General features: G+C 46.1%; 1 protein-coding gene and 1 long non-coding RNA gene across 2 annotated transcripts in view; one reads left to right on the top strand and one right to left on the bottom strand.

The window, feature by feature from the left end:
* Positions 1–16: 16 nt before the first annotated feature.
* Positions 17–21,510, top strand: LOC129384306 (uncharacterized). The gene is made up of 3 exons (XM_055069573.2): positions 17–352; positions 813–1,019; positions 18,594–21,510. Exons 2-3 carry the CDS (start codon positions 827–829, stop codon positions 19,487–19,489), a joined length of 1,089 nt encoding a protein of 362 aa, XP_054925548.1. The 5' UTR covers positions 17–352; positions 813–826; the 3' UTR covers positions 19,490–21,510.
* A 449-nt stretch (positions 21,511–21,959) lies between these two features.
* LOC129384308 (uncharacterized) overlaps positions 21,960–27,890 on the bottom strand; it is a 32,537-nt gene continuing 26,606 nt past the window's right edge. Inside the window, exons 3-4 of the long non-coding RNA XR_008612040.2 lie at positions 25,222–25,331; positions 21,960–25,012 (exon numbers count right to left, since the gene is read on the bottom strand). This is a non-coding gene — a long non-coding RNA (uncharacterized lncRNA). The remainder of the gene's footprint in view (positions 25,013–25,221; positions 25,332–27,890) is intronic.

The following is a 27,890-nucleotide window of genomic DNA, read 5'->3' as shown; positions in this document are numbered from 1 at the left end:
AACTGCATTCAATGTAGAGCCGTTGCACTGTGTCTACCGTTCGTGATTTGTTTAAATCAGATAAGTGCATCTGCGCTACGGCTGAGATATTATTTTAAATATGTTCCTTTTTTGCATTATAGCCAACAATAGCCACTCCGCAGCCATAGCTTCAACTTTGATCTAGCCAGCTCTAGCTTCTGCTTCTCTTCCTTCAAAATTCAAAATGCTCTAGCTCTACCGCAGCAAGCAGATACTTATTATTCGTTGTTGTTGTACCTCGCGTTCTAAGGCATCGCAGTCGTACCACTACCACTGTGTAAGGTACACTTTCCTTTCTGGTATGTGCTACCGCAACGCATCTGGAAAAAAGGTGAGAGTAAATCAGTATGGATGTGCTTTAGATGAGAGTACTTTTAGGAGTTTTGTACGATGGTATTGTACGATTACCTGTTCATTTGCTGACACTTGTCGGAAAGATTGCGAATTCGTGCTGTATAAGACGGTCTCAAAATGCGAGCTAGCGCGCAACAGTTGCCGCCGTCTCGCAGAAGTCGCAGATCCGCCTATTCCTGCCTTCGATAAGCACTGCTGCAGTTCATATGCGTTGTCCTTCGTTGAAACAATAGACTGTCACTGTTAGTAATGCACAACACGCATGTGTTAAGTCGCGATGTAAAAAAAGGTGGCACCTCCCACGCGTCAACACATACATATGCACTGAAACGTTAGTGCTGCAAATGCTGTTTCGTGCGTGTCTTTTTTTACGCACCTTTATTCTCATGTTCTCTATGCTATAACAGCACTGCAATCACTCCAATTATTTTGTGCAGGCTTCACAAATGCGATGAGCCTAGCTGAAGGTATCACTGCCAAAACGGCATGCCACGCCCCTTCCATCGTCATCGGTCAGGTCGAGGTTGGCACGCAGTGCGGGTTCCCTCTGGCTGACAAGTCTGTTGACTGCTCCTTCAGAGCAGACAGCGAGTCGAGGAGCGTGCAGACTACAGAGACTGTGGATCAATCATGCTCCACTACAGGTGAGCAGTGACCGGCACTTCTCTTACATTTGCTTGCTTGTGCGAGTTTGTGGTAAATAGCCAAGTTTGCCTACTTGGTACGAGTTGCCCGAGTAAGACATATTAGTACGAGTAAGACATATTAGTTGGTTTGTGATTCTTGTCTGAATTCTGATTGGGGGCAAAACGCAAAAATACTGCTTTATTGAGCACACTGAAGCACCTTAGGTGGTAGAGCTTAATCCAGAGCCCTTTTGCCCTGGTGTTATAGCCCTTACGATAACGTTAAACCCAGTGAGTCTCTTAGTTATGCTTAAACCAGTATATTAGTGTAAAAACGTGAATATAGATCAGTGCGGAATGCAAGTCGACCACTGTGTTTGAGGTGAATAAAATTCAGAGAAAATTCTTTCATGCAGCTAAGCACAACACATACTTTGTTTTATCAATATACTCATTCATGGAGGAGAGTGAAAACTGCACTGGAACTGTCGGGATTCTCGTTCCGAGACACCTTTGAGTTACGAGATTCCCGCAGCACATGACTGAGCAATACTATGCATGCGCAACACTGCCATCAGGCAATGAGCAGCATGTACTGGGCATCTGAGGTGCACGCCAACTATCACTTCAGCCAACCTGTAGGTCTCCTCTGGTGAGTGTTGGGCGTACTCGTTTCGATCCTCACCAGTCGATGGCAGCTTCAGTTTTATTGCACAGTGTTTTCAGACTGCAGTGGTCGACGACGCCTCTTCCGTACCACAAATTTATCACAGAGGACAGTCGTTCTTTTGCAGTACTCTTGTTACAATGTGCTAAGACCTCTTCCATCTTTGCGGATGTGAAAAGTCAAGCTATTTCACTTTGAGAAGTGAGACACTAGTGAGGAAACTGCATTGCCTTTCCAATGAATTTAATCTGCGTTCATCAGTAGAACTCATGCACAGTGCTCACAGAGAAATCCCACCACAATGTCTTCAGGTTCATTGTCAACAGGGTAACCGTTCAGCAACAAAGCTTCCAGTTAAAATCGGCATTTACACTGTTTCTAGTTGTGTTCACCGAAACCGGACGGTGCATTTGCCACACTACTGCTGTACACTACCAATTATGTTTTCACATTTTTGCAAAGGCAAAAATGAAGTCAGACCTGGAGAAGGTATTTTTGCACCCGTAGCTATATTAACACATGCTTGCACAAAGTTTGCAAAGTTGGCGTGTTGTGCACAGGAACGAAAATATGGTGACTCTTTCTAAATTTTGACTACTACAAAGAGGAAATCTTCCCTATTTTGATTCACAGTATTCATGGCAAACACAGGAAGAGTGTGCTAAAGGCGTCTTGCAACACATGACCAAGGCCCAGCCTCTCCTTGATAATTCAGTCACATGCTGTTAAGATTTGCGAAATGGCTTACATAATCTTTACTGGCACTAAGTAAAATTCGTGTCTGTTCTTTGTCACAGCGTAAAAATAATACATTCGCTGACTGATTTTTCGAACTCTGCCATGGTACCGCAACACGCTCTATAGGGTCAACATATATCAACGACCAAAGTTAGTCATGTTTGAAACAGTTGTCTGATTTTTCGGACTCTTTCTCTCAATCGCAACTCAAAAGCTACCGAAAATGCAAACAACATTGTCGTCATTTTGTTTTTCTGCAGCCTCAAACTTGCGTTGCACGTATCTCGCATTCCAGTTCAGAACTACCATTTCCGGTACAACCTGTATAGCAGGCGCCACTTGCTGCACCCTCTCACAAGGCTTCACGCTGTCATTGCTGTCGGCACTTGTCAGTTGCATATGGCGATTTGTACTATTGGTATCGCCTCTAGTGTACACTGTGGTTCGCATTATTTGCATACTCCAACGCTAGGCTCAGCACAAATCCTCTGTAGTTGTTTCATTGGCAGCTGCTACCAATGGTGCTGACACCACCTTCATCATCCGCCTCCAACTTGGCAAAAACTTTGAAGTGAGGCAATTATAGAAGACTGACGATGGAATAGAAGGCCACCATTATCAGGCAAGTGCAAAGTGGCCAATTACAAGCGGATGCCTCACAGGAAGTTGAAAATTCTCAAAGCATACGATATCACACTATCAAAAAAAAAGTTGAAGATTTTATAAGCTCGGAATGAAATCTGATGGATCCTGACAGTAGATTGTCAGCCAAGATGTCCACCGAAACCTTCAGGAAGCTATTCTGATGTGGCTGAAAGCCATGATCACCAAGCAAGTGCTAGTGTCCATGATATTTTGTCATAAGGCAGAAACCTTGGCGCTTCACACAAACATTTCGGTTTTTAACTTTAGTGATGGCTGAATCCGAAATGTCAATGTCCAAGATTGACAATGGCCCATCTTTGACACTGACCCCAATGTTCACGCAAACTGCAATGCTCTCAATCGAGTCACTTATTGATTTCGAGCACACTAAATTATTCCAGCCAGTGTTCGTGCAGCTGCCTGCGATGCACATCGGAGTTGCGAACCTGAAGCTTCTGCAAAGCAAGTGCAGCTTTCTTACTATCTTGGGGCACCTAACACTTGGCATGATGTTTAGAGGTATAAACATTTTATTTTTCACAGCGTACTTCCTGCATCACTGAATTTTTATTGCAAGTGGCAAATTTGGTTTGGGAGCTACAAAGCTATGTTTGGCTGCTTCTTTAAGGCAGTCCAGATATAGCGATGATCGGTTATAATGATTGGATTTTTCATTCTTCTTGATGTCATTATAAGTGGACTGTAATGTAATTTCCAACTATCGTGGCCTGAAATAAACTCTATGATGCTCCCCTGACACTGCCAGAATTAACAGGTCAGGCCTGCTGGCACGAACACGCCAGCGTGTCTTGGCCGCATGTACAATTCAGTGATTGCCCACTTATCACAAGCACACGTAGAGGCTCTGCTAGAATTTTTTACATAAATTCGGAAACGGTAGTAATTCCAAAAGCATGGAAAAAACGCAGCAATAGTACTAACATCTCCCAGCAGCTACTGACTTATTGCTGTCACCAGCTGTTTGGCAAAATTGTATGAAAGGGTTCTTGAAATAAGGCTAACATTTACCCTGATACGCCCGCCATGGTTGCTTAGTGGCTATGGTGTTGGATCAAGGTCGTTGGATCAAATCCCAGCCACGGTGGCCACATTTTGGTCGGGGTGAAATGCAAAAACACACATGTACTTAGATTTAGGTGCAATCTAAAGAACTCTCGTTGGTCCGAAAAATTTCCGAAATTTCCCACTACGGCATGCCTCATAACAATACCCCATAATTTACACCAATGCACAAAACGTGTTAGTCATCTATTTGGGAATAAAAAGGGTTGTTCAAGAACTTATCACCTTGTCTGATTAGAACGTGAAGTATGCAATGCCTTTCTACACAAACACTGCCTCAATTTTCTTAGACTTGGACAAAGCCTACGATACTACATGGATATTTAGTATATTGCAGGATTTGGCAAACTTGGGGATTTGTGGCAAGATGCTGAAGTGTCTAGCCGACTTTGTCCAATTCAACATTTCAGGCATGTCTGGGCACAGTGCTTTCACGCATATTCGTTGAAGAAAACGGCATGCCACAAGGTTCTATTGTAAGCACAACACTGTTCGAAGAGGAAAGGAACTCCAGAAACAGAATTATGCCATCTTCTCTAACTTTTTAAGCTATCTCTAAATTTTTATACCTTTATTGTGTGCTGTGCATCGAACTCGTTAACTTGTGAACGGCTGATCCTAATCGCCTTTAATGAATTGACACAATGGGCAAATAAAAACATCTGTTTCTCCACTGAAAAAGCTGTTGCTGTGGTTCTTTCACATAGAAAAGGGGCTTACAACCATATGCTATCTGGAAACTACATGAAGCCATACTGCCAGTCATACAAGACCACAAGTTTTACGGTTTTATTCAATAAAAAGCTGAACTTCCTGTGCCTGAAGATTAAAGATAGCCTGAAGATTAAAGCAAGAAAGCAAGCAAGGCACTTAACATTCTGAAAGTACTCTCCCTCAAGCACTGGGGCTCTGACTGCAAATGTCTTCTATATACAGTGTGTTTCAGTGAACACTTTCAAACATAAAAAAAATATACTCTTCGAGAAAAAAAGGAAACCTCTTCAGAAGGAAACTGCTAGCTGCGGCAGACACCAGGAGGTATCAAGGGCGGGCTCATTAGTTAACTGATTGATTAAACTGCACTAATTAACTTCTTGGTGGTGGTAAACTTTGTTGAAGAGGGGAAGGGGAAAGGGGGAGGTGGCTGAGGGATCGGGCTCAAGTAAGACCCTGGGCCTGCGTGGCCTTCTCCGCCCAGTCCACCAGTTCAAGCTGTCGGTTGGCGTCCCCAGAACTGAGCCAGGCTGTCCAGTCAGTTTCGCTGCTGACGGGGGATGAGAAAACGGGAGTGAGATGTATTCCCACATTATGTGTGTGAGTGTCCCTGTTTGTGAACAAAGCCTACATAGGTCGCTTTCTTTGCCCCCTGTGATTTTGTTAACGTACTTTGGGTGTGGGTACGTGTTTGTCTGGAGTCGCCTAAACGCGACCATTTGCGTTGTATCGAGTTCTTGGCCGGTGGTGGGAGTGCGCGATGCTTATGGGCTATTTCATGATAGGTAAGTCTCGCAGGGTTCCTCGTGTCTCTCTTCCTCATTCACGCTGTCCGTATCTGCGGACGAGGCTCTGTGCACAAGATCGAGCCAAACTGTGAGCTGACACATTGCCGAGCGCAGCTGCATGAGCGGCGGTCCACATGAGGGTTTTCAAGCCGCTTACGGGGCACCTCGTGAGGACATGGTATGCGTTTGGAAATTCTACCGCGGATGAAATTGCCGATGGCCTGCTTGCTATCGCTGATGATGGTATTTGCTTCCGCATGCATGGCCATGGCAATCGCGGTTTCCTTCGCTTCCACCACTCGACCAGCCGTGATTGTTGTCTGATCTATCAATCCTCCGTTGTGATCCGCTACAACCACGGTCATGAGGTCGCCGCAAGGGTGTCTCGCTGCGTCTGTGTAGACCACTCCATCTTGCGAGCCGTAGTGTCGCCAAATGACTTCACTACGGGCCTACCGACTCCCTGGTGGAACTCGGGGTCCATGTTGCGGGGTAGAGGCAGGGCATAAGTATGCCCCCTGACCTTTCGCGGAATCGTCATGTACTCTGTAACCTCGGGGATGGCCTCGAGACTGAGCTTCCGGAGGACTGTGCGGCCAGCCGGGGTTTGCAAGAGACGACGGACTTGGGCTGTGTGGTGAGCGTCTAAGAGCTCCTCGATCGTGTTGTGCATGCCTAAGGCCTCTAGCCTTGTGGTGGCCGCATGGTTTGGAAGGCCCAGGGCTGCCTTTGTGGTTCTTCTGATCATTGTGTTTACTTTAGCCAAGTCCGTGGCTGTGAGTGTGGCATATGGTGTCAAGTACATGGTTCTGCTGGTAATGTATGCCTGCACAAGTCGAAGCAGCTCGCCCTTGCCCATGCCGAGGTGCCGATTAGCCGCCCGGCGAATGAGCTCTAGTGTGTAATTGGTCGCTCTCTGGAGTTTTTTTAACCTGAGCCCGCAGTTCTTAATTAGCAAAATTTTGTGGTTACTCAATCTTGAGTTTGTAGCCCTGGAGAAGAGGATGTCATATCAGTTTTTAAAACAAAGAAAAAGTGGTTGTCTACCGCTCTGCAGCACGAGAAAGCCTGATGTTTTTTCCGCTCATAAACGAAACTCGGCGCTTGAGGAGAGCCGGAAGTCTTGAGCATACCCAACTTCCGCTGGTGACGTGTTGCACTGACTGTGGCGGCGAATTTGCAATGTATGTGCTGTTTTCCCTAGCTAGGAAGCCTCGACACTCGGCATAGGGAGCAGCCAGCGTTATCTTTTACTTACTCGGCGGAAGGCAGAGGCCAGTCATCGCCAACTATGCAGCTGTTGATATCAAGATGCTGTTAGGTGCTGACCTGGTGCCCTGCCAGTGCAGTTGCCGCCAAAATCAGTCCCTTAATTAATTTCCATTCACACTATCTTTGCTGAAAGAATGAAGCCATGCTTTTTGTTACAGTGCAGAGTTTGTTTTAGCAGTGCCGATATTGTGACATGCAACTCTCGGGACTTATTTTTACGTGGTATGGGCTTGACAGCTGAAGTAAACGAGGGATCCGTAGCTGAGAATTTCTTGGCATTGTAGCATGACATTGTTTCATACCAGCTGCCGTCCCATTTGTTGTAAGTGCTGGCCTAGGATTAGGAAAGCCTGACTTCATACTATGTTTAGCAGTTTTGAGTGATATCATCATCATCATCAGCCTAGTTACGCCCACTGCAGGGCAAAGGCCTCTCCCATACTTCTCCAACTACCCCGGTCATGTACTAATTGTGGCCATGTTGTCCCTGCAAACGTCTTAATGTCATCCGCCCACCTAACTTTCTGCCGCCCCCTACTACGCTTCCCTTCCCTTGGAATCCAGTCCGTAACCCTTAATGACCATCGGTTATCTTCCCTCCTCATTACATGTCCGGCCCATGCCCATTTCTTTTTCTTGATTTCAACTAAGATATCATTAACTCGCGTTTGTTCCCTCACCCAATCTGCTCTTTTCTTGTCCTTTATAACGTTATACCAATCATTCTTCTTTCCATAGCTCGTTCCGTCGTCCTCAATTTAAGTAGAACCCTTTTCGTAAGCCTCTAGGTTTCTGCCCCGTACGTGAGTACTGGTAAGACACAGCTGTTATAAACTTTTCTCTTGAGGGATAATGGCAACCTGGTGTTCATGAACTGAGAATGCCTGCCAAACGCACCCCAGCCCATTCTTATTCTTCTGGTTATTTCAGTCTCATGATCCGGATCCGTGGTCACTACCTGCCCTAAGTAGATGTATTCCCTTACCACTTCCAGTGCCTCACTACCTATCCTAAACTGCTGTTCTCTTCCGAGACTGTTAAACATTACTTTAGTTTTCTGTAGATTAATTTTCAGACCCACCCTTCTGCTTTGCCTCTCCAGGTCAGTGAGCATGCATTGCAATTGGTCTCCTGAGTTACTAAGCAAGGCAATATCATCAGCGAATCGCAAGTTGCTAAGGTATTCTCCATCAACTTTTATCCCCAATTCTTCCCACTCCAGGTCTCTGAATACCTCCTGTAAACACGCTGTGAATAGCATTGGAGATATCGTATCTCCCTGTCTGACGCCTTTCTTTATTGGGATTTTGTTGCTTTCTTTGTGGAGGATTACGGTGGCTGTGGAACCGCTATAGATATCTTCTAGTATCTTTACATATGGCTCATCTACACCCTGATTCCGCAGTGCCTTCATGACTGCTGAGGTTTCGACTGAATCAAATGCTTTTTTGTAATCAATGAAGGCTATATATAAGGGTTGGTTATATTCCGCACATTTCTCTATCACCTGATTGATAGTGTGAATATGGTCTATTGTTGAGTAGCCTTTACGGAATCCTGCCTGGTCCTTTGGTTGACAGAAATCTAAGGTATTCCTGATTCTATTTGCGATTACCTTAGTAAATACTTTGTAGGCAACGGACAGTAAGCTGATTGGTCTATAATTTTTCAAGTCTTTGGCGTCCCCTTTCTTATGGATTAGGATTATGTTAGCGTTCTTCCAAGATTCCGGTACGTTCGAGGTCATGAGGCACTGTGTATATAGGGCGGCCAACCTTTCTAGGACAGTGTTCCCACCATCCTTCAACAAATCTGCTGTTACCTGATCCTCCCCAGCTGTCTTCCCCCTTTGCATAGCTCCCAAGGCGTTCTTTACCTCTTCCGGTGTTACTTGTGGGATTTCAAGTTCCTCTAGACTATTCTCTCTCACCTTATCGTCGTGGGTGTTACTGGTACTGTATAAATCTCTATAAAACTCTTCAGCCACTTGAACTATCTCATCCATATTAGTAACGATATTGCCGGCTTTGTCTCTTAACGCACACATCTGATTCTTGCCTATTCCTAGTTTCTTCTTCACTGCTTTTAGGCTTCCTCCGTTCCTAAGAGCCTGTTCAATTCTATCCATATTATAGTTCCTTATGTCCGCTGTCTTACGCTTGTTGATTAACTTAGAAAGTTCTGCCAGTTCTATTCTAGCTGTAGGGTTAGAGGCTTTCATACATTGGCGTTTCTTGATCAAATCTTTCGTCTCCTGCGATAGCTTACTGGTTTCCTGTTTAACGGCGTTACCACCGACTTCTATTGCGCACTCCTTAATGATGCCCATAAGATTGTCGTTTATTGCTTCAACACTATGGTCCTCTTCCTGGGTTAAAGCCTAATACCTGTTCTGTAGCTTGATCCGGAATTCCTCTAGTTTCCCTCTTACCGCTAACTCATTGATTGGCTTCTTATGTACCAGTTTCTTCCGTTCCCTCCTCAAGTCAAGGCTAATTCGAGTTCTTACCATCCTATGGTCACTGGAGCGCACCTTGCCGAGCACGTCTACATCTTGTATGATGCCAGGGTTCGCGCAGAGTATGAAGTCGATTTCATTTCTAGTCTCACCATTCGGGCTCCACCACGTCCACTTTCGGCCAACCCGCTTGCGGAAAAAGGTATTCATTATCCGCATATTATTCTGTTCTGCAAACTCTACTAATAACTCTCCTCTGCTATTCCTAGAGCCTATGCCATATTCCCCCACTGACTTGTCTCCGGCCTGCTTCTTGCCTACCCTGGCATTGAAATCGCCCATCAGTATACTGTATTTTGTTTTGACTTTACCCATCGCCGATTCCACGTCTTCATAGAAGCTTTCGACTTCCTGGTCATCATGACTAGATGTAGGGGCGTAGACCTGTACAACCTTCATTTTGTACCTCTTATTAAGTTTCACAACAAGACATGCCACCCTCTCGTTAATGCTATAGAATTCCTGTATGTTACCAGCTATGTTCTTATTAATCAGGAATCCGACTCCTAGTTCTCTTCTCTCTGCTAAGCCCCGGTAGCACAGGACGTGCCTGCTTTTTAGCACTGTATATGCTTCTTTTGGTCTCCTAACTTCACTGAGCCCTATTATATCCCATTTACTGTCCTCTAATTCCTCCAATAGCACTGCTAGACTCGCCTCACTAGATAACGTTCTAGCGTTAAACGTTGCCAGGTTCATATTCCAATGGCGGCCTGTCCGGAGTGATATAACAAACATGAATGAACAAAAATTGCTTATTTCAATCTTTCATTTGGTTGTAGGCCTATTCGGGCACTCCACAAGAATATCATTTTGGGCGACAACACAGAACATTTACATGATGTGCTCAAATTGCTTTCCATCCATTGCGATGCACAGACGAAGGCGCTCTTTCATAGAGTTCATAGTAGATAAAAGCATCTGTCTGGAAATGTTGTTGAGGGAGATTCTCACATGCTGCTTCATATCCTCGAGGTTGGCTGGTTCCATCTCAAAAACCTCATTTTTAACATATCCCCAGAGAAAGAAGTCAAAGGGTGACAAATCGGGTGACTAGGCGGCCAGGATGTGTTTCCACCCTGCCAAATCCACTGGTTGGGAAAGGACTCAATGAATTTATGAGCTGCTGAATGAAAATGCGGCCGGGATTTGTCGTGCTGGAACCATATTTTTTTCAGCGCAGCCAATGGTAACTCTGAGGCAAACTCGGAGATGACGCCCTTTAAAACACACTCTATGTACTTCTTTCCAGTAAAGTTTCCGTCGATGAAGTAAGGACCCACAATACGGCAGTTATAAATTCCACCATACATTCAATTCACTGACCACCTTACCTGGTGCTTATGCTCGTGAAGCCAATGGGGATTCTGATCACACCAATAATGTGCGTTGTGCAAATTGACATTTGAATCCCTACAAAATTGGGCCTCGTCGGTCCAAAGCACTCTTTTGAGTAATTCCGGATCTTCGTCGCATTGAATAAGGCACCAGCTGCAAAAATCGAACTGTTTTTGAAAGTCGCTTGGTCTCAGCTCTTGGTGAAGACACACAAGATATGGGTGGTAGATGTCTCTTGAAAGTTACCTCCAAACTGAGGCTGGGCTCGCTCCATATGTGCTGGCAATTTCCCTGACGCTTGCTTCCGGTCTGACAGCGACGTATGCAAGCACATCGGTGTCAATATTGTTACATGAATGAAGCATTAATGCTGGAGACTATATACAAAATATATTTACAAGGGATAATGCAGCGCTCGCCAGTTCAGCCGACAGCTGGAGAGCCAGAGAGCGTTGTTCCTCCTCTTTTCTCGAGCGATGGTGCCCACACGCCTCGTTCAAACAATCAAATACCACACGCATGTAGCATAATGCCCCGACGGCAGAAGCAACATCCCGGAGTGTCTAAATGTCATCACTGAGAGGCTGATAATGCTTCTGTCGTGTAACATGCACAATATCACTGGACTGGGATGTAGATGAGGCGTCAGGGGTGATATCGTAGGTGACGGGAGTCACGGCAGGAAGCACTCGGTATGGGCCTGTGTAACGGGACAGCAGTTTTTCTGACATGCCGACCTGACGTGACATAGACCATAGAAGCACCAAAGAACCAGGCGGGAAGTGCACGTCTCGGTGTCGCCGGTCGTACAAACGCCTTTGACTTTCTTGCTTATTTCAGAAGGCGGTCACGGGCAATTTCCCTTGCGTGGGCACAGCGGGCGATGGCGCCAATTGCATATTCACTGGTCGGTGCTGCGTGAACAGGGAGGGTTGTGTCGAGGGGCAGTGCTGGTTTTTGGCCGAACAGAAGGAAAAACGGGGGAATAACCGACTTTGTCGTGGCGCGAGGAATTATAAGCAAATGTGACAAATGGTAGAGCGAGGTCCCAGTCAGTGTGGTCTGAAGAGACATATTTTGTGAGCATGTCTGTGAGAGTGTGATTGAGACGCTCCGTGAGGCCATTTGTTTGCGGATGGTATGACGTGGATAGCTTGTGCCTCGTGGCACAGGACTGCAGGATGTCTGTGATAACTTTGGATAGGAATGTCCGGCTACAGTCTGTGAGATGTTGTCGCTGAGCTCCATGTAAAATCACGTAGCGTAGAAGAAAATCGGCGACATCTGTGGCGCAGCCTGTAGGAAGCGCTCGGGTGATGGCGTAGCGCATGGTGTAATGCGTGGCCACAGCGATCCACCTGTTCCGAGAGGTAGAAAGAGGAAAAGGGCCAAGTTACTCCAAACCAACCGAAAAGAATGGTTCCGCAGGAATGTCGAGTGGTTGAAGGTACCCAGCAGGAAGCGTCGGTCTTGCGTCGCTGGCATTTCTCACACACAGCTTCATATCTTCGAATGGAGCGAGCAAGCCCTGGCCAAGAGAAGCGTCGGCGGATCCAGTCATGGGTACATGACCCACCCAGGTTACCTTCAGTGGGGAGGTTGTGAAGTTCGTAGAGAACAGCCGAGCAAAGGTGTTTAGGGATCACAAGGAGTAATGCAGGGCCGTCGCGGTAAACATTGTGTTGGTAGAGTACGCCATCTTGAAGTGTGAATAAGCAAAGGGAACTGTCAGCAAGTGACGATTTCAGGCGGTCAATTATGATACGCAAGGACGGGTCACAGCGCTGCTTGTTGGCGACAAGGAGCAGTGGAAAAACAGAGAAAACACGGGCGTCGGTGTCAGTATCAGACGTAGAGGTCGCGTCTTTGACTGGGTATGCGAGAAAGGCAATCTACGTCCTGGTGTTGGCGTCCCGACTTGTAAGTCACTGTGTAGGGGTCGGAGGGCCCAACGACTGAGCTGGCCAGTAGGATCTTTGAGCAACGAAAGCCAACAGAGCACATGATGGTCTGTGATTACTGAGAAGGGCTTGCCATATAAATATGGGCGGAACTTTGAAACAGCCCAGATGAAAGCTAGACATTCGCGCTCTCTAATCGAATAGTTGCTCTCTGCAGTTGTCAGGAGCCGGCAAGCATAGGCTATAACGTGGTCATGTCCATGTTGGCGTTGCGATAAGATGGCGCCGATCCCATAACCGCTGGCATTGGTTAGAAATTAGCCTGAGGGGAACCTCACATAAAAGGCACGTCTTTCTTCAGAAGTTCAGTGAGTGGTCGAGCGATCGCTGCGATATCTTTCACAAACCGTCCGAAATTAGAACAGAGCCCCACAAAGTCCGGACGTCTTTGACAGTACAGGAAAAGCCGTTACTGCTCGAACCTTCTCCGGGTCGGGTTGTACTCCGGAAGCATCGACGAGATGGCCTAGCACTGTAATCTGTCGGAGCCTGAAGTGGCACTTCGATGTGTTTAATTGGAGCCCAGCCTTGCAGAAGACGTCAAGGATAGCTGTGACGCACTCAAGGTGCGTCTCAAATGTAGGAGAGAATACAAGAACATCGTCAAAGTAACAAAAGCAAGTTGACTATTTGAAACCTTGAAGCAGAGACGAAAGCGGTCTTTTCTTGGTCTTGCTCATTGACGGAAATCTGCCAATAACTAGATTGAAGTTCGATGGACAAAAAGTATTTGGCACCGTGAAGACAATCAAGAGCATCGTCGATTCATGGTAAAGGGTAAATGTCCATTTTAGTAATTCGGTTTAGGTTGTGGTAATCAACGCAGAAATGCCACGTGCCATCTTCCTTTTTGACGAGCACGACAGGCGATTCCCAAGGACTCTACGAGGGCTTAACAATGCCTCTGGCGAGCATCTTGTTTACTTCCTGCTGAATAACTTGCCGCTCTGGCATGGACACGTGATACGGTCGGCGGTGAATGGGAACAGCATCACCACTGTTTATTCGATGGGTAATAAGGGACATCTGACCAAGTGGTCGATTGTCAGTGTCAAATATCTCGCAGTAGGAAAGCAAAAGGCGATATAGGGCGGCTGCTTGGTCGGGTGCGAGGTCCGGAGCAACCATGGGACGTAATGGGCTGTCGAGGTTCAAGGCATCCTGTGGGTGATCAGGAGGATTTGGAGACGCGTCTGCTGCAAAAGCAGTGACATGGCCGTCTGTCACTGACCGGAGCGTGGCCATTGCTATGCCTTCAGGTAACACTTGCTTCGTCGAGCCAAAATTGATAAGGGGGAGACGCATCCGATTAGCGGCAAGGGTTGCGACGGAATGTGGCACAGAGATGTTGCATGCCAGGAGGACATCACGAATAGGTGCGACGACATAGTCGCCATCAGGCACGGTTGCCCTTGAGGCCAATTCGACGAACATTAGGGCTTTTGGAGGTAAGCAAACAAACGCTGTAGTGCAGAGGGTGTTCGGTTGTTCGGGGCAAACGTCTGAAAGAAGCGGAAGCCCGAGGCACAGTGTACCGGTGGCACAGTCAATGAGGGCAGAATGCATCATCAGAAAGTTGAGCCCGAAGATTAGGTCATGAGGGCAACTGGTCAGCACGGTGAACACGACTGGAACTTGGCAGCCAGCAATTCCTATGCAAGCAGTGCACATACCCTTGATGGCAACAGTGGCGCCATTGGCGACGTCTACGGCTCGAGTGATGGCAGGCGTAAGAACTTTTTTGAGGCGACGACATAGGTTAGCGCTCATTATGGACACTTGGGCTTCAGTATCAATTAATGCCGTCAACGGAATACCATCTAGGTCTACTTCAATTACGTTTCTAATTAGATTCTACTTCAACGGAGGATTTGGACAGGACGAACGTGATGCAGCACTACCTCCTAGAGCTGCATGGCCTAGTTTTTCGTCCGGGAGGGTCCATAATTGGTCAGCGACAATTAGCGGCGTGGTTGGGGCGACAGGGACTGATGGCACTGAGGTGACAGCGAGCGAGCAGGATGACTGACATCGACGGATACGTCAGGGGTAGGAGGCATACGGCAAGGCAAGCAACGGCGCGGGTCGGCATATGGGGGCGAGGAGACGGGGAAAGGTGCCTGAATACGGCGACGTGGCCAATGCGGAGGCAACGGAAGCAAATGGCTTGTCGTCCGGAGTTCTCTACTCGGTAGGGTTACAGTATCTGGGAGGGGAATAGAGATTGCCGTGAGGCGTAGCAGTCGGCACCGGTTGTGCGTCAGGTCGGGAGACGGAGCAGGCAGCAGGAAAATTAAGGTTTGCAAATTCTTGCCGCACAACTGCCTGAATGAGAGAGATCGCTGGGGCTGGTTGGTCAATGGTGGGGTCAAGGGGGCGTTGATGGAACGGCGCAGGACTTGTGGCCTCGAGCTCGGGGCGAACAATATGTGTGACGTGCTGCTTTGAAGGTGGTGGAGCGGTAAGGTCGACGCAAGACGACATTGCAGCCACGTTAGGGAGCCGGGAGAATTGTGGAATGACGTGGCGGCTTTTTGTGAGCTGAAAGCGGTGGTATTCCTCGCAGGAGTAGAAGGAGACGAGGTGTCGTCACCGGGAGCTATGGCAGAAAGCAGGACGGTGCGGCCCGCTGTGGAGCTTCGTGGCAAGGATGGGGAAAGGCACCCTCCACCAAAATGTTACGTGAACGAAGGATTCAAAGTGGAGACTGTATACAAAATATATTTACAAGGGATAATGCAGCGCTGGCCAGTTCAGCCGACAGATCGAGAGCCAGAGAGCGGTCTTCCTCCTCTTTTCTTGAGTGATGGCGCCCATGCGCCTCGTTCAAACAATCAAATACCACACGCGTGTAGCTATATCATCGGTTGCACTGGCTGGTTGCTTCCTTTTCTGTGCATGGACTGATCCAGTGGTCCTAAACTGATTAAATATCGATACAAATCTGGGGCGATCTGGCACACGACAGCCAGGATGTTGGACAGCATACATCATCGATGCCAGCTCCGCGTCCTTTTGCACACTCACGTAAGCCAGCACAATGTCCACTTTCTCAGCAACAGAGTACTGGATTTGCGCTGGCATGGCTATTTGCACAATATTACCGCTGCGGCGTTGAAACCTTGATCCTCAAATGGACGAGGTCGCACCAGTGGTAATGCAATAGCTATGTTGCGAGCGCACCTCAAAAACAAGTACTTTAAAGGGAAACGTCAACGCGTTTGTAAAACTGGCACTACGAGCCACACGAACTAACAATATGCAGCCACTGCCACGAAAGTTCTCCTTGCTCCGCAAATGAACCTTTCCTTTGTTTCATGCGGTTCCTAACATGCAGCTATTATAAACGAACAGCACATGAACCTAACGAATAAATGAACGGATAGTGACGCCTCACATCTAGCTTGTCAGGTAGTCACGTCAGATGTGGTTGAGACAAAGACAACAAAAAGCAAACCTGCTGGCAATGACTACCAGAACTCCCAAAACGGGTCACCGTGCAGTGGGCGATGGCTAGCCTCTTTCTTGCACCTACCAACAAAAGAAAAGATAATGCCAGCCATTGTCTAAGCTGAGTGTTGAAGCTCCCTAGCCTGGGGAATCATCACAGACATTTTGAATTGAAGCTGCTGTCACCGCAACGCGTCATCAGTGGACATTACGTTTGCACTAGCTTTCCGGCGCACAACGTTCACCGCATTTCGGTTTCATGCGGGAAAAAGTACTTTATTCTTGCGGGCTCCAGGGCGCTACAGAGCGACTTTTTCTTTGCTTTAAAAACTGACACGGCATCATCGTCTCCACGGCTACAAACTTGCCATTGGCAATAACTGCCAAACGCCGCTAAATAAAATGTTTGTTAGACAATTTTAGTTAATTAACTATGTAATTCGCATGTTTCTTATAATTTCTGATGTCCGCTGAACCTGAAAGCTTGCTGCTTAAGAGAATTCCTATTTTTCTTGAAAAACCTACCTTTGCGATTTTTTGAAAGTGTTCACTGAAACACCCTGTATCTGTCGTTGCTTAGTACACAGTAAAATGTACTCGTTGCATAATTTATGGCTCGGCCAGACAGTCATGCCTGTCACAATCAGATGCAGTTCATAATCAAGGTCTACACCTACCAACCGGTGCCTGTAGGACATTGCCTATTACCAGTTTGTACTCTTGAGAGTAATGAGCAGAGATATATTCAAATGAGCAAACATATATTCCTGCGCCAAACTGCACCAAACACGGGAAATTTGTTATCCTTAAGAGAGTACACCCGTTTACGTTCCTCGCCCTACGCAACTCCGCTTCCTGCACAGTTTCTCGTAATTTTCACGCTTCTACCATAACGTTTCGGTGCTTCCGGCAAGCTGTCAGAATGGCCAAAGTGGCAGTATTCAGTGTTCATTGGAATACACTTGAGCGGACCGAGCTGCGCAGTGCTTGCTATAGCAGAGGGGCAGAACAATGAAAAGTATGCTGAGGATATTGCGAACCAACTAGATATTAGGCAGGTGCATTAGTAGGCAACTATACGAAGTAAGGATAGTCGTTTTATTGGTTGTATAAAATTGTAATCATTAGCGCACAAGCAAATATGAACACCTCTCATTCGATCATCATGCGCACTCGTCGAAACGCGGGAGTAAGGAAGCGCAGTAGCAGCAGCGGGCGAATTGACTTTCATGCTGCCTCGCTTCAACGGAAACTAAGCAGTGAAAATGCAGTGTACACGAAGCTATCAGCTCTCAGCACTTGTCTGTGTCCCCACCACAGATTGCCTTCAAAACAGGGCTCACGTAGCCGCACTAGCCGCGTCGTACACAGGAGCCACCATAGTAGGATGCCGATACGCCCCCCCCCCCCCCCTCTGGCCCCTGAAATTTGGCACGAGCATGCTTCCCCAACAGCATGGTGGCCCCACCAAAGGTGTGCTTTGTCGTACGAAAGCTGTGGCCTAGTGTGTGCGTCATCGGTCACCTGACTACATGTCAGTGGGCAAGAGGTGGCATAATGTCATGAGTGTATAAAATAAGCATTAATGTCCAATTGAATGCTGCTGAGCAGTCCTTCAAGTTACGACCTCCTCACGAGCAAGCGAGTGCATTGAGACATTTGGTGCATTTTGATGTGGCCTTACTGAGGTGCAGTCAGAGCACAAGCGAGAGCTTGCACAGACAAGAAACGCACGGAAAAAAATTCACCAAGGGGACTGTAATGTTTTTGTATTCCCACACGTAAGCAGTCTTGAGTGCCTCTGCCAAATTTTCTTCAAATTTCTCTGAGAGGTATTGCATATATTTTTTCTGAGCTATTCTGAAAGACGCTGCGAGCTTCATGTGTTGGCGGGTTATACGCAGAAAAATAAAGCTTGTGCTAGCTGGCTCGTTACAATCTCAACTTACAAAAATGTTACCAAAATTAGGCATCTGATCAAGAAGAAACCCATTAATGAAGTCTCATTAGAAAGTTGTTGTGCCAGTGAATTATCAGTTTTGCAAACGCCAAATATGGCCTTTCAACCTCGAGTGCTCGTTGGAGATAGGAGAGCAAGCTGGGTTGAAACTTTTTGACGCTGTCCTCTAAGGATCATAGAAATCCGTGGATGTCTTCAAACACTCCAGCTTCTCTCACTTAGTACTTTTATAACTTTCTGAAAAATAATTTATACGAGTGGACTTGATAAACAGTCATTAAGCATTCAGATGCAGAAATATTGAGTAAATCAAAAAGCACGACTAGGCTTCATTTGTTCCACCATACCTAAATCACCCTCAAGACCTCCCAAATGAAAAAAAGAAAGCCCATCATTAGCTTTAGTATCTGCGTTCCTTTTTTGCATTTCATAATACTATTTTTGTTTCATTTGTGCAGCATCCAGGCCTTCTATTTCTCCATCGACAGCCAACAGTGACAATTCACAGCAGGGACGCCTCCAACAAGATAATGTCTGTGACTATGAGGCTCGTAAACTGATTTGTCTGGAAGCACATGCCAGGGTCTGTACTGGCGAGCGTCTGTTTAAGTGCGATTTGTGCCATAAGAGCTTCTCAAAAAGAGACCACCTGAAAAGCCATCTGCGCACCCACACAGGTGATAAGCCATGGCAATGCCCTTCATGCCCTCAAAGGTTCTCGCATAAGTCCAGCATGAAAGACCACCTGCGCACCCACACAGGCGAGAAGCCATTTCAATGCCCTTCATGCCCTCAAAGCTTCTCCCATAAGTCCAGCATGAAAAACCACTTGCGCACCCACACAGGTGAAAAACCATGGCAGTGTCCTTCATGCCTTCAGAGCTTCTCACATAGGTCCAGCATGAAAGCCCACCTGCGCACCCACACAGGCGAGAAGCCATTTCAATGCCCTTCATGCCTTCAGAGCTTCGCAGTAAAGACCAACCTGAAAGTCCACCTGCGCACGCACACAGGCGAGAAGCCATTTCAGTGCCCTTCATGCCTTCACAGCTTCTCGCGAAAGACTGACCTGAAAACTCACCTGCGCACCCACACAGGTGAGAAGCCATTTCAGTGCCCTTCATGCCCTCGGAGCTTCGCAGTAAAGAGCCACATGAAAGTTCACCTACGCACCCACACAGGTGAGAAGCCATTTCATTGCCCTTCATGCCCTCAAAGTTTCTCGCATAAGTCCAGCATGAAAGACCACCTACGCACCCACACAGGCGAGAAGCCATTTCAATGCCCTTCATGCCCTCAAAGCTTCTCACATAAGTCCAGCATGAAAAACCACTTGCGCACCCACATAGGTTAGAAGCTGTGGCGGTATCCTTCATGCCTTCGGAGCTGCTCGTATAAGTCCAGCATGAAAGACCACCTGTGAAACCACACAAATGAGAAGCCATTTCAATGCCCTCTGTGTCCTGAGAGCTTCTCACAAAAGCCAGACCTGAAAGACCACCTGCGCAACCACACCGGAGAGAAGCCATTTCAGTGGCCTTCATGCCCTCAAAGCTTCTCGCATAAGTCCAGCATGAAGGAACACTTGCGAAACCAAACAGACGCGAAGCTGTTTCAATGCCCTTCATGCCCTCTGTGATTCTCGTGCAAGTCCAACATGAAGGAACAACTGCATACCCATGCAGGCGAGAAGCCATTTCATTGCCTTTCATACACTTGGAAATTCTCGCTGAAGAATGCCGTGAAGTAAAAACTGACCACTCATACAAGTGACCGACCTTACTGTTCTGCCACCTGCTCCAAGTACTTTGCACTTGCTGATTACTTGAGCAGACAAGACCATGATGCAGTAGAGTAGGTCAACAGCTATGTTGAACTTAAGTTAGAAATCTATAGATATGGAGAATGCTACAGGGTGTTCTGCTGCATCAAGTAGCACAAGTGTTCCTATGTGCTCTTAAAAAGGCCCTGGAATTATTTCTTTGTGTCACCATATTTGCTCTAGATCTATTCGCAGCATGTCATAGGACAAACAGCAACAGAAATGATGAAAATCGACCCATACAAACGTGTTATCGCTCATAAAGAAATTCAAAATATACAAGGAAAACAAGAGTTAAGCTCAATTTCCACTGGAATTTTAGCTGCTCTTAATTCCACATTTCACTTTGCTATGACTTCATGTGGTGACGTCAATGAATAGCAGCAGGACATTAGCAAAAGTCGGCGCACCACAGTTGCCAAGTCTGCTCAGCCATGGCATACCCATTGCCTCCACGATCTGGTGACTCAACACAGATGGCATACATCCCACAATAGAACAGACAGATGCCATTGTAGCCACGCCACAACCAGAGAACAAGCAGCAGCTTCATTCTTTGCTTGGAACTGTAAACTACTATAGTAAATTCCTGCCTCTAGTGTCTGTGGTGGCCCATCCCTTGTTACAAGACATGGGCGTTGACAAATGCCCACCAAAGATCCTTTGATGACATCAAAACTGTGACAGTGTCAACAGAGGTCCAACAGAACAGCATTGTGACACATCTCGCCAACAAAGAAGGAAAAGTTTATTGCTGGAAAATATGACAGCCCCACACTGACGAATGCAGCTACATATAGTAAGACCACTTCAGCTGCTAGCAAAATGTGGCGGTGGTGTAGCACTGGGAAAAGGGGATCACTACCGTGAACGGTGGCGCTGACATCAAGGCACACTAACATGCTGATGTTCACCTGTGCATGCGCCTCAGAAAATCTAATTATCTCATTTGTGCTGCAGCATTTGTTGCTGCTCGAACGTTGGATGCGGAAGGATGCGGGCAATTGATGACTTCTACCTTGACCAACAGTTTGATAGTTTTTCACTAGATTTGCAAGCCGTAGAGGTTTGAAGTACGTGCTTGAAACAGTGGAAAACTTTGCTCAATCGAAAGATTCTGATAAATGTACTTTGTTAAATCACCAAAAAAGCTACATGATTTTCAGTGGCACTGTGATAGGGTAACATAAATATTTTGTTACATTGCTGGTTTTGTAAATTGAGATTTGTTATTTCGAGGTGTGTCTGTATTCCCATTGCTATTCACAGCTTTAGAATGTATGTTATTTTTATTGGCTGTACATTTGTGAATTTTTCTTACATTTATGTGACTAATTCTTTCAGTATTATTTTCTTTTTTTGCATATGAACATTTTTTGTTAGGCTCATGTATTCATTGCCTCTAGGTTCTGCTATGTATGGTGTTATCCTGGAGGCTCTTATATTGTTGTATTTATACTTCTTTTTTTTTCACAAATAGGTACTTGTTTACAGCAATTGATTGTTTATAGAATTTACTTGGCATCAGAGCACCAATAAATGCCTGTGTTTAATGAGTGTTGTCTGTTTTTGTTATTTTAGTACTCTCATGACAGCATGCAGTGTAGTGATTTTAGCATTTTATTGTATTGGGGCTCCAAGAGAAGTTAAGTGATGGCCAGCAGGTAAGCCCAGTGTGGGGGGAGAGAGAGGGAGAGAGATATGAGCCGCACGCAGATTTGTGAGAGTGAGGATGATGTGCTAGTGCTAGTATGCTCCGAGTATATTGTTTTATGCAAAAATTTCTGACATGCTAGTGTGAGAAGTGCTGCATCAAGCATTGGTGTGCGCTATTTCGCCTTCCATTTCAATCTTACTGCATGTAAACATCTTACCAGTGCACCAGTATAAAGGGTTCAACACTGTTCCTTAAAACGCTCATGAGCACTTATTATGATCAATTACCAATATAACTGGTTTTGCTGAGAATACTGGCATACAAGCATAATTAAACAACGAGGAATGTGGGTGGGAACCCTTTATTTACAGCAGACTTTTTTTTGATGAACTGCTCTTATACTGCTAACTCTGTGTTTTAATAAAAGTACACTGCTCCGCTTCTTCACTCCATGTCAAGTGCAAGTATCCTGTACTAGGAAGTCGAACCGAGACATGGGATGTTCATTCTGTGAAAATAAAAGAAGATTTTGAAACATTAACGTGTAAAAAAAGCACACTCAAGAAAATAAACATGGCACAAGAGCTAATCCAGTGAATAAGAATTATCTTTGAGAGCAAAAATGGCACAGTTTCTATGGCACAGTGAAAAAGGCCTTATTGCTCCAGGTTTTTTGTGTGTAAGAAGAGATGAAAGCGCATGTGTTCTGTCATTTTGTGTGTGTTACCTTTTCAAATACAAAAAGATGCTGTTTTAACGTGCCCAACTGTCTTTACATATCCATTTCTCTGCTCTCGCACCATAATGCATACAGTCAAAGGCTGTAGTAATGCATAGTTTGAATGAACTTTGCCTTCTGGATTTGATTGGCGCGGCTCGCTGCGTGCTTTTCCGAGCACTGATTGGTGTGCGCCTGCTTTTGCCACTGTGCTTTCAACAGATCGCTCGCTGCAAGAGGGCGTCGGTTAGTGCGGAAGTGTACTGTAGATTTTCTACAGGAAATATATCGAGAAAATAATGTCGAAATAACATGGGAAGGAATTAAGAGTAAGTACAACTGTCGAGGTACACAAAGGATTAAGGCAAGGTTGTATATGATAAGCATGGAAAGAAGGTTACAACGAAGCAATCTAGGGTATAATCTGTTGTACAGATTAGGCGAAAAGGTTGAGGAACGACTACCGGGTTTAATGTATGCAGACGATATTGTACTGTTAGCAGATAGCCAGGAAGATTTGCAAACTCTGGTTAATTACTGTGGAGATGAAGGAGACAGTTTAGGTTTCAGTTTTAGTACAGCTAATTCCGGTGGGATGTATTTCAACAATACAACTAATCAGGAGCTTACAATACAAGGCCATGAAATACCCCGAGTGGCCGAATACAAATATCTCGGGGTATGGATAAACAAAGGGCAGATGTACACGGAAAAGCACAAACAGTCTCTCATAGCAAAAGGGCGAAGAGATGCCGGGATAATTAAACATAGGGCATTGTGGGGGTACAACAGGTATGAGGTACTGAGAGGTATTTGGAAGGGACTAATGGTGCCGGGGCTTACTTTCAGGAATGCGGTCTTGTGTTTAAGGGCAGAGGTTCAGTCGAGACCAGAAGTAAATCGGAGAGCTGTGGGAAGGTTAGCACTAGGTGCGACGTGAAAACCACGAACGAAGCAGTACAGGGATATATGGGCTGGGCATCGTTCGAAGCAGGGGAAGCTCAGAGTAAAATCCTATACGAAAAACGTCTGAAAAAATTGAATGAAAACAGGTGGGCAGCTAAGGTATTTAAATACCTATACAGAAAGAGTGTTGACTCACAATGGCGGAAAAGAACTAGGAAGCTAACCAGCAAGTATGGCAGACACGAGGACGAAGAAAGACAGAGTATTAAACAACAGGTTAAAAATGCGGAAGGTAAAAATTGGATAAATTCAACAGTAAAGAAGCATAGTGTGGAACTATATCGATACTGGAAACAGCAGATCAGGAAGGAAGCGTTTTATGATAACTCAAGAGGCAGTGCCCTACTCTCTGAAGCTAGATCAGGACGTCTCAGAACGCGAAGCTATAAAAAGAAATTTAATGAAGAAGACATGTACTGTGTGTGGTAAATATGTAGAAACAATGGAACACCTCATACTAAAATGCGATGGTATCAATCCCGATGTCGATGCGGCCACAGTCACGCTTCCTGAGGCCCTAAGGTTCAGAGATAAGTCATGTAAATAAATATGCGGTGGTATTGGTGGCTCAAAAGCAGAGAGGTGACATAAGGTTAAAAGGGTAGGACGACGTATTTAAAGAAAATTGAGAATTTCAATAACACACAACACAGATAACAATAAAAATAAAAGGCAAAATAAAAATCTGAGCACGGTGGCAACTGCCATCACCCCGTTTCAAAGGGGACGCTCCTACCTTCCATCCATCCGTGTACGGAAATGTTGTGCCGTGTATGTAAGCGCAGCACAGCAATGTCAGAAAACATTCATACAAAAGCAAAGGGTCAGAGAACTACGCTTTATTTTACTTTGTGATGTACCTTCACACTGGGTAGCACCGAACGATGGCTTCTAACAAGCGCAGAAAAGTCTTCATACAGGGTAGCGCCGAGCGATGGTTTCTAACAAACACAGAAATGAGTCTTTGCAGCACTTCTGGCCATTGACTGCCACTGCAGCCATGTCATAGAATAACGAACTAACATTAGAGAACAGAAACTGTACCTTCTGCAGTGGTACAGTGAACTAGTCATAGAGTTTCCTACAAAAATTTGTAGGAAACTCCATGGAACTAGTATTCTAGTACACTGTAGCAGTGGTACGAAAATAAGCAGCAGCTGCGCATGGAACTTACCTAGGTGGACGCCAGATGACGCTGCTCAATACGGAAGCGGATTGAAAGAGCTTGGTAGTGCAACCCACCGCCCCGTTCCAAAGGGGACGCTCATAACATCTATCCACCCATCCAGCGGAAGTGCACTTTTTTTAGAGCAAAATCCAATATGGCCGCTTTTTGCCAGTCACGTACGCTGGTACGCGCCGTGCTTGCCCTGCCGGCTATGCGGCATGCCTCAATGCCTTGGCTGCTGCGTAGCTGGTGCGTTCTAGTAGCCAGGAGACCAAAGAGCGTCTACTGATACCCATACAAACAAGCCACAAGTGAGCAGAAGACAAGCAGTGTACCATTCTCGTGCAATAGCAGAAATAAAATTTGCATGTCGAGATATGCTGGAATCATCGACGCGAGCTCGTAAACGGCTCACCGCCGTCGCACATGGCGCTCTGGTAACGAGCGGCGCAAGCAGATTGGACAGAATGTCCCACCTGTTCGCAGATGGGATCCTGTTGGTAGATGGGAGCTCCTGCGATGACCAAGATGTGCTTGGAATAGACTCTGTAGGGGCAGAACAGTGACACATGAGATACAGCACAGATTAGCCAAACGCATGCAGTGTTTTCTTTTATGTGCGAACCAATTATACTGAACCATAAATTTGAAGAAACATTCATATCTCCTGCAAACAAACGACATGTATCTCAAGACAAGCAAGCCAATACAGCATATATCAAGCATTATTTATTTCTGAACCGGGTGTTGTTTACCTTGTAGTAGCAGCCCAAGTCCACACAATGGCCTTTTGTTAGCAGGCAGCAGCTTGTTTAGTGCCTGGAGTGTGTTGCTTTATACTGGGTCCGCCCTCATTACTGCATGTCTGGAACAGAAATTTTGACTGCATCAGAAATTGAATAAGCACAATTTTGCAATATAATGTGCGAAAACGTGCGACATATACATTGTAATGGTTTGCGACTATAGAACACATGCAGATGTACACTGTTCTAGGGTGCTTAAGCAGCATGGTAAATAATTATTGTTACCCTCTGTAAAATCGATGTCTGCCTAACTACAATGCATGTCAACAGCTTAAGTATTATTAAGGTCACAAATGAGAACATTTGTGCGCTGGTTTATACACTAGAAGAGCTTGTGAAACCACTGCTGGTTTCACAAGCAAATGAGACATGAAGCTATTAGAAATGATGCATTCTTTTTCTGCGTGAACGTGACGCACCGCTTCACTACTGCAAAAATAAATGTCCTGAGGTTAACCAAACTGAACAGCAAGAACATTTGGAACCAACAGGTACAAAATAAGGGTGATTTATCAGGCGTGCAACTGTTTGATACATTAAATTCAGTACTTGAGCTTCAGTTTATCAAAGGGTTATTCTGTTCTGTGAACGAAAGAAGTTCCCGGCGGACACGAAAAAAAAAAAATATTGATAAGGCTACTCAGTCACCCATGGCCACGGCTACAATGAGATGAAAAATGTGACGCGCGTTCTGATACCGCTTTCTCTTTCGTGAACATGTGTATAATGATGGCATCGCAATTCAAAGTTTATTTAGGAAACAGCAACGGAAGGTCCTGACTGTCCATATGTAATGCAGCATCTAGTTCGTTAACTTCCCTCCGCCTGTAAGTTAACGAGACGAATACATTACATAGCCATTGAAGCAGCGATGTTAAACGACTCACCGGTATGGGCACGTTGCAAGTGCTAGGCGGCGCCCTGTCTTTCCGACCCCTAGCGCCATCTGACGAATAGTTGCGCGAATGCGGTAGGATGACTCACGGCGTCAGCAGCCCGCGCTGCGTGTTTGGCGCCCTGTCAAACGGTAGCGATGGCGCGAAACAGCGTGCCGATATTAATTTTAGCCTGGTTTCGGGAATTACAAGATCTCCACAGCTTTTCCCATGAAAAGAATTTACAGAAAGGAAGCCGTCTAATTGAAGTGGGGCACGTCTATGACGTGAGGGAAGTGTTGAACTCGCACTGATCGGAAGTGACTGCTAGGTGTATTCCGCAAACGAAAAATAACGCACCAGCGAGATGCGTGAAGCTCAGCGTAAGGTACTTCGTTATATAATCTACGGTGTGGACGCATGAAATTATAGGCGACATTGATTCTTGAAGATCGGCGACAGCAGACAAATCCTAGCGGAGAGCTGCGATTGCCGTGCTGGCATCGCAGGGAAGTGCAAGGACGTCGCGGTAGTTTCCCTGTACATACAGGACGGCAAATACGAATCCAAAACATCTCATCCAAGAACGTGGGGCGTACGAACGACTCGTAAGACCTACCCGAAGTATTCTAACGTTGCTCTCCCCAAACACAAAAAAGGGGGAGGAGCTTACCAGTTGTGTTAGATTACGCTGGGAAAATATTTTCGCCCAAGTTACTAGAAGTGCGATACTTTTATGTTGCGATTTTTCAGTGCGTGCAAAGGAGCTTCCAATAAACCACGCCGTCAAAAATTTTGATCTCAACTGCCCCTTAGTTGATATGCCGGGCGCAGAAGGGTGTATGCCAGCTCAAAGAGCTGCAACCCCTCCTCAAATCTCTCAGCAAGCCCTATAGCGCTCTTTGAATGGGAGAGGATTGGGAAAGAGTTCCACTGCTTTACTGCGATACAGTGTGGGAACAAACTACTTTGTTTGCTGCATATCCTGGTACGCACTGCAGGTGTCCCGTTGCTGCCATCATTGCTGTAAAAGCAAAGAATTCAGCGTTAACGCGCTTGGCATAACGCCGGAACATAAAACAGCTTATGCCGTCGGAGGAGCGCTATCCAGTGTTGACGCCGTTCTGCTTCATACGGTCGGCTTGGAAACCTGTAAAACTTTGTTCCTCGTGAGTTGGTGTACGTGCTGTTGGAGCCCACTACGCAACAGCTCGTGCTGCACTTCGCCATTGCCCAGAAAAGGCAACAGCTACGCGCGAAACAGAGCGCAGACAGGCTTTCCGAACGCAAGCGCGCCGGTCGTATCCTGCCGGTTCCGCGCGCGCCGCCGCCAGGGGCGCCCTTGTAGGCGCGGGAACTACGTTCGCAACCTGCCTATTGCTGTCCCCAGTTGCAGCAGGACCCGGTTCCCATTTCGATGCAGACTTGTTCCACATGACTCACGACTAAAACCTAGCTTTCGGGCTTACACCCCAAGTTAAATAACGCGAGATATCGAAGCGCAATAAACAGTTTTAGCATAAAATAACCAACCGACGGACAAACCAAGGAATCCGTACCTGCCGTGCACGCGAACATACCGGTAAAAATTTGAAATTCTGGCCAGAGGTCACGTGGGAGGTCGATGATGCTGAACACTATTTTGTGTTTAAAATGGCAAAAATCAACAAAGTTAGTAAAAAAAAGTACAGTGTAAAAATAGCAATGATAATTTTTTACTTTTTGTCATGTAATAAAAACGCT

Source organism: Dermacentor andersoni, chromosome 8, assembly GCF_023375885.2.
Source record: "Dermacentor andersoni chromosome 8, qqDerAnde1_hic_scaffold, whole genome shotgun sequence".
NCBI lineage: Eukaryota > Metazoa > Arthropoda > Arachnida > Ixodida > Ixodidae > Dermacentor > Dermacentor andersoni.
Note: the sequence above shows the minus strand (reverse complement) of the source record. Positions and strands in the feature narration are given on the sequence as shown.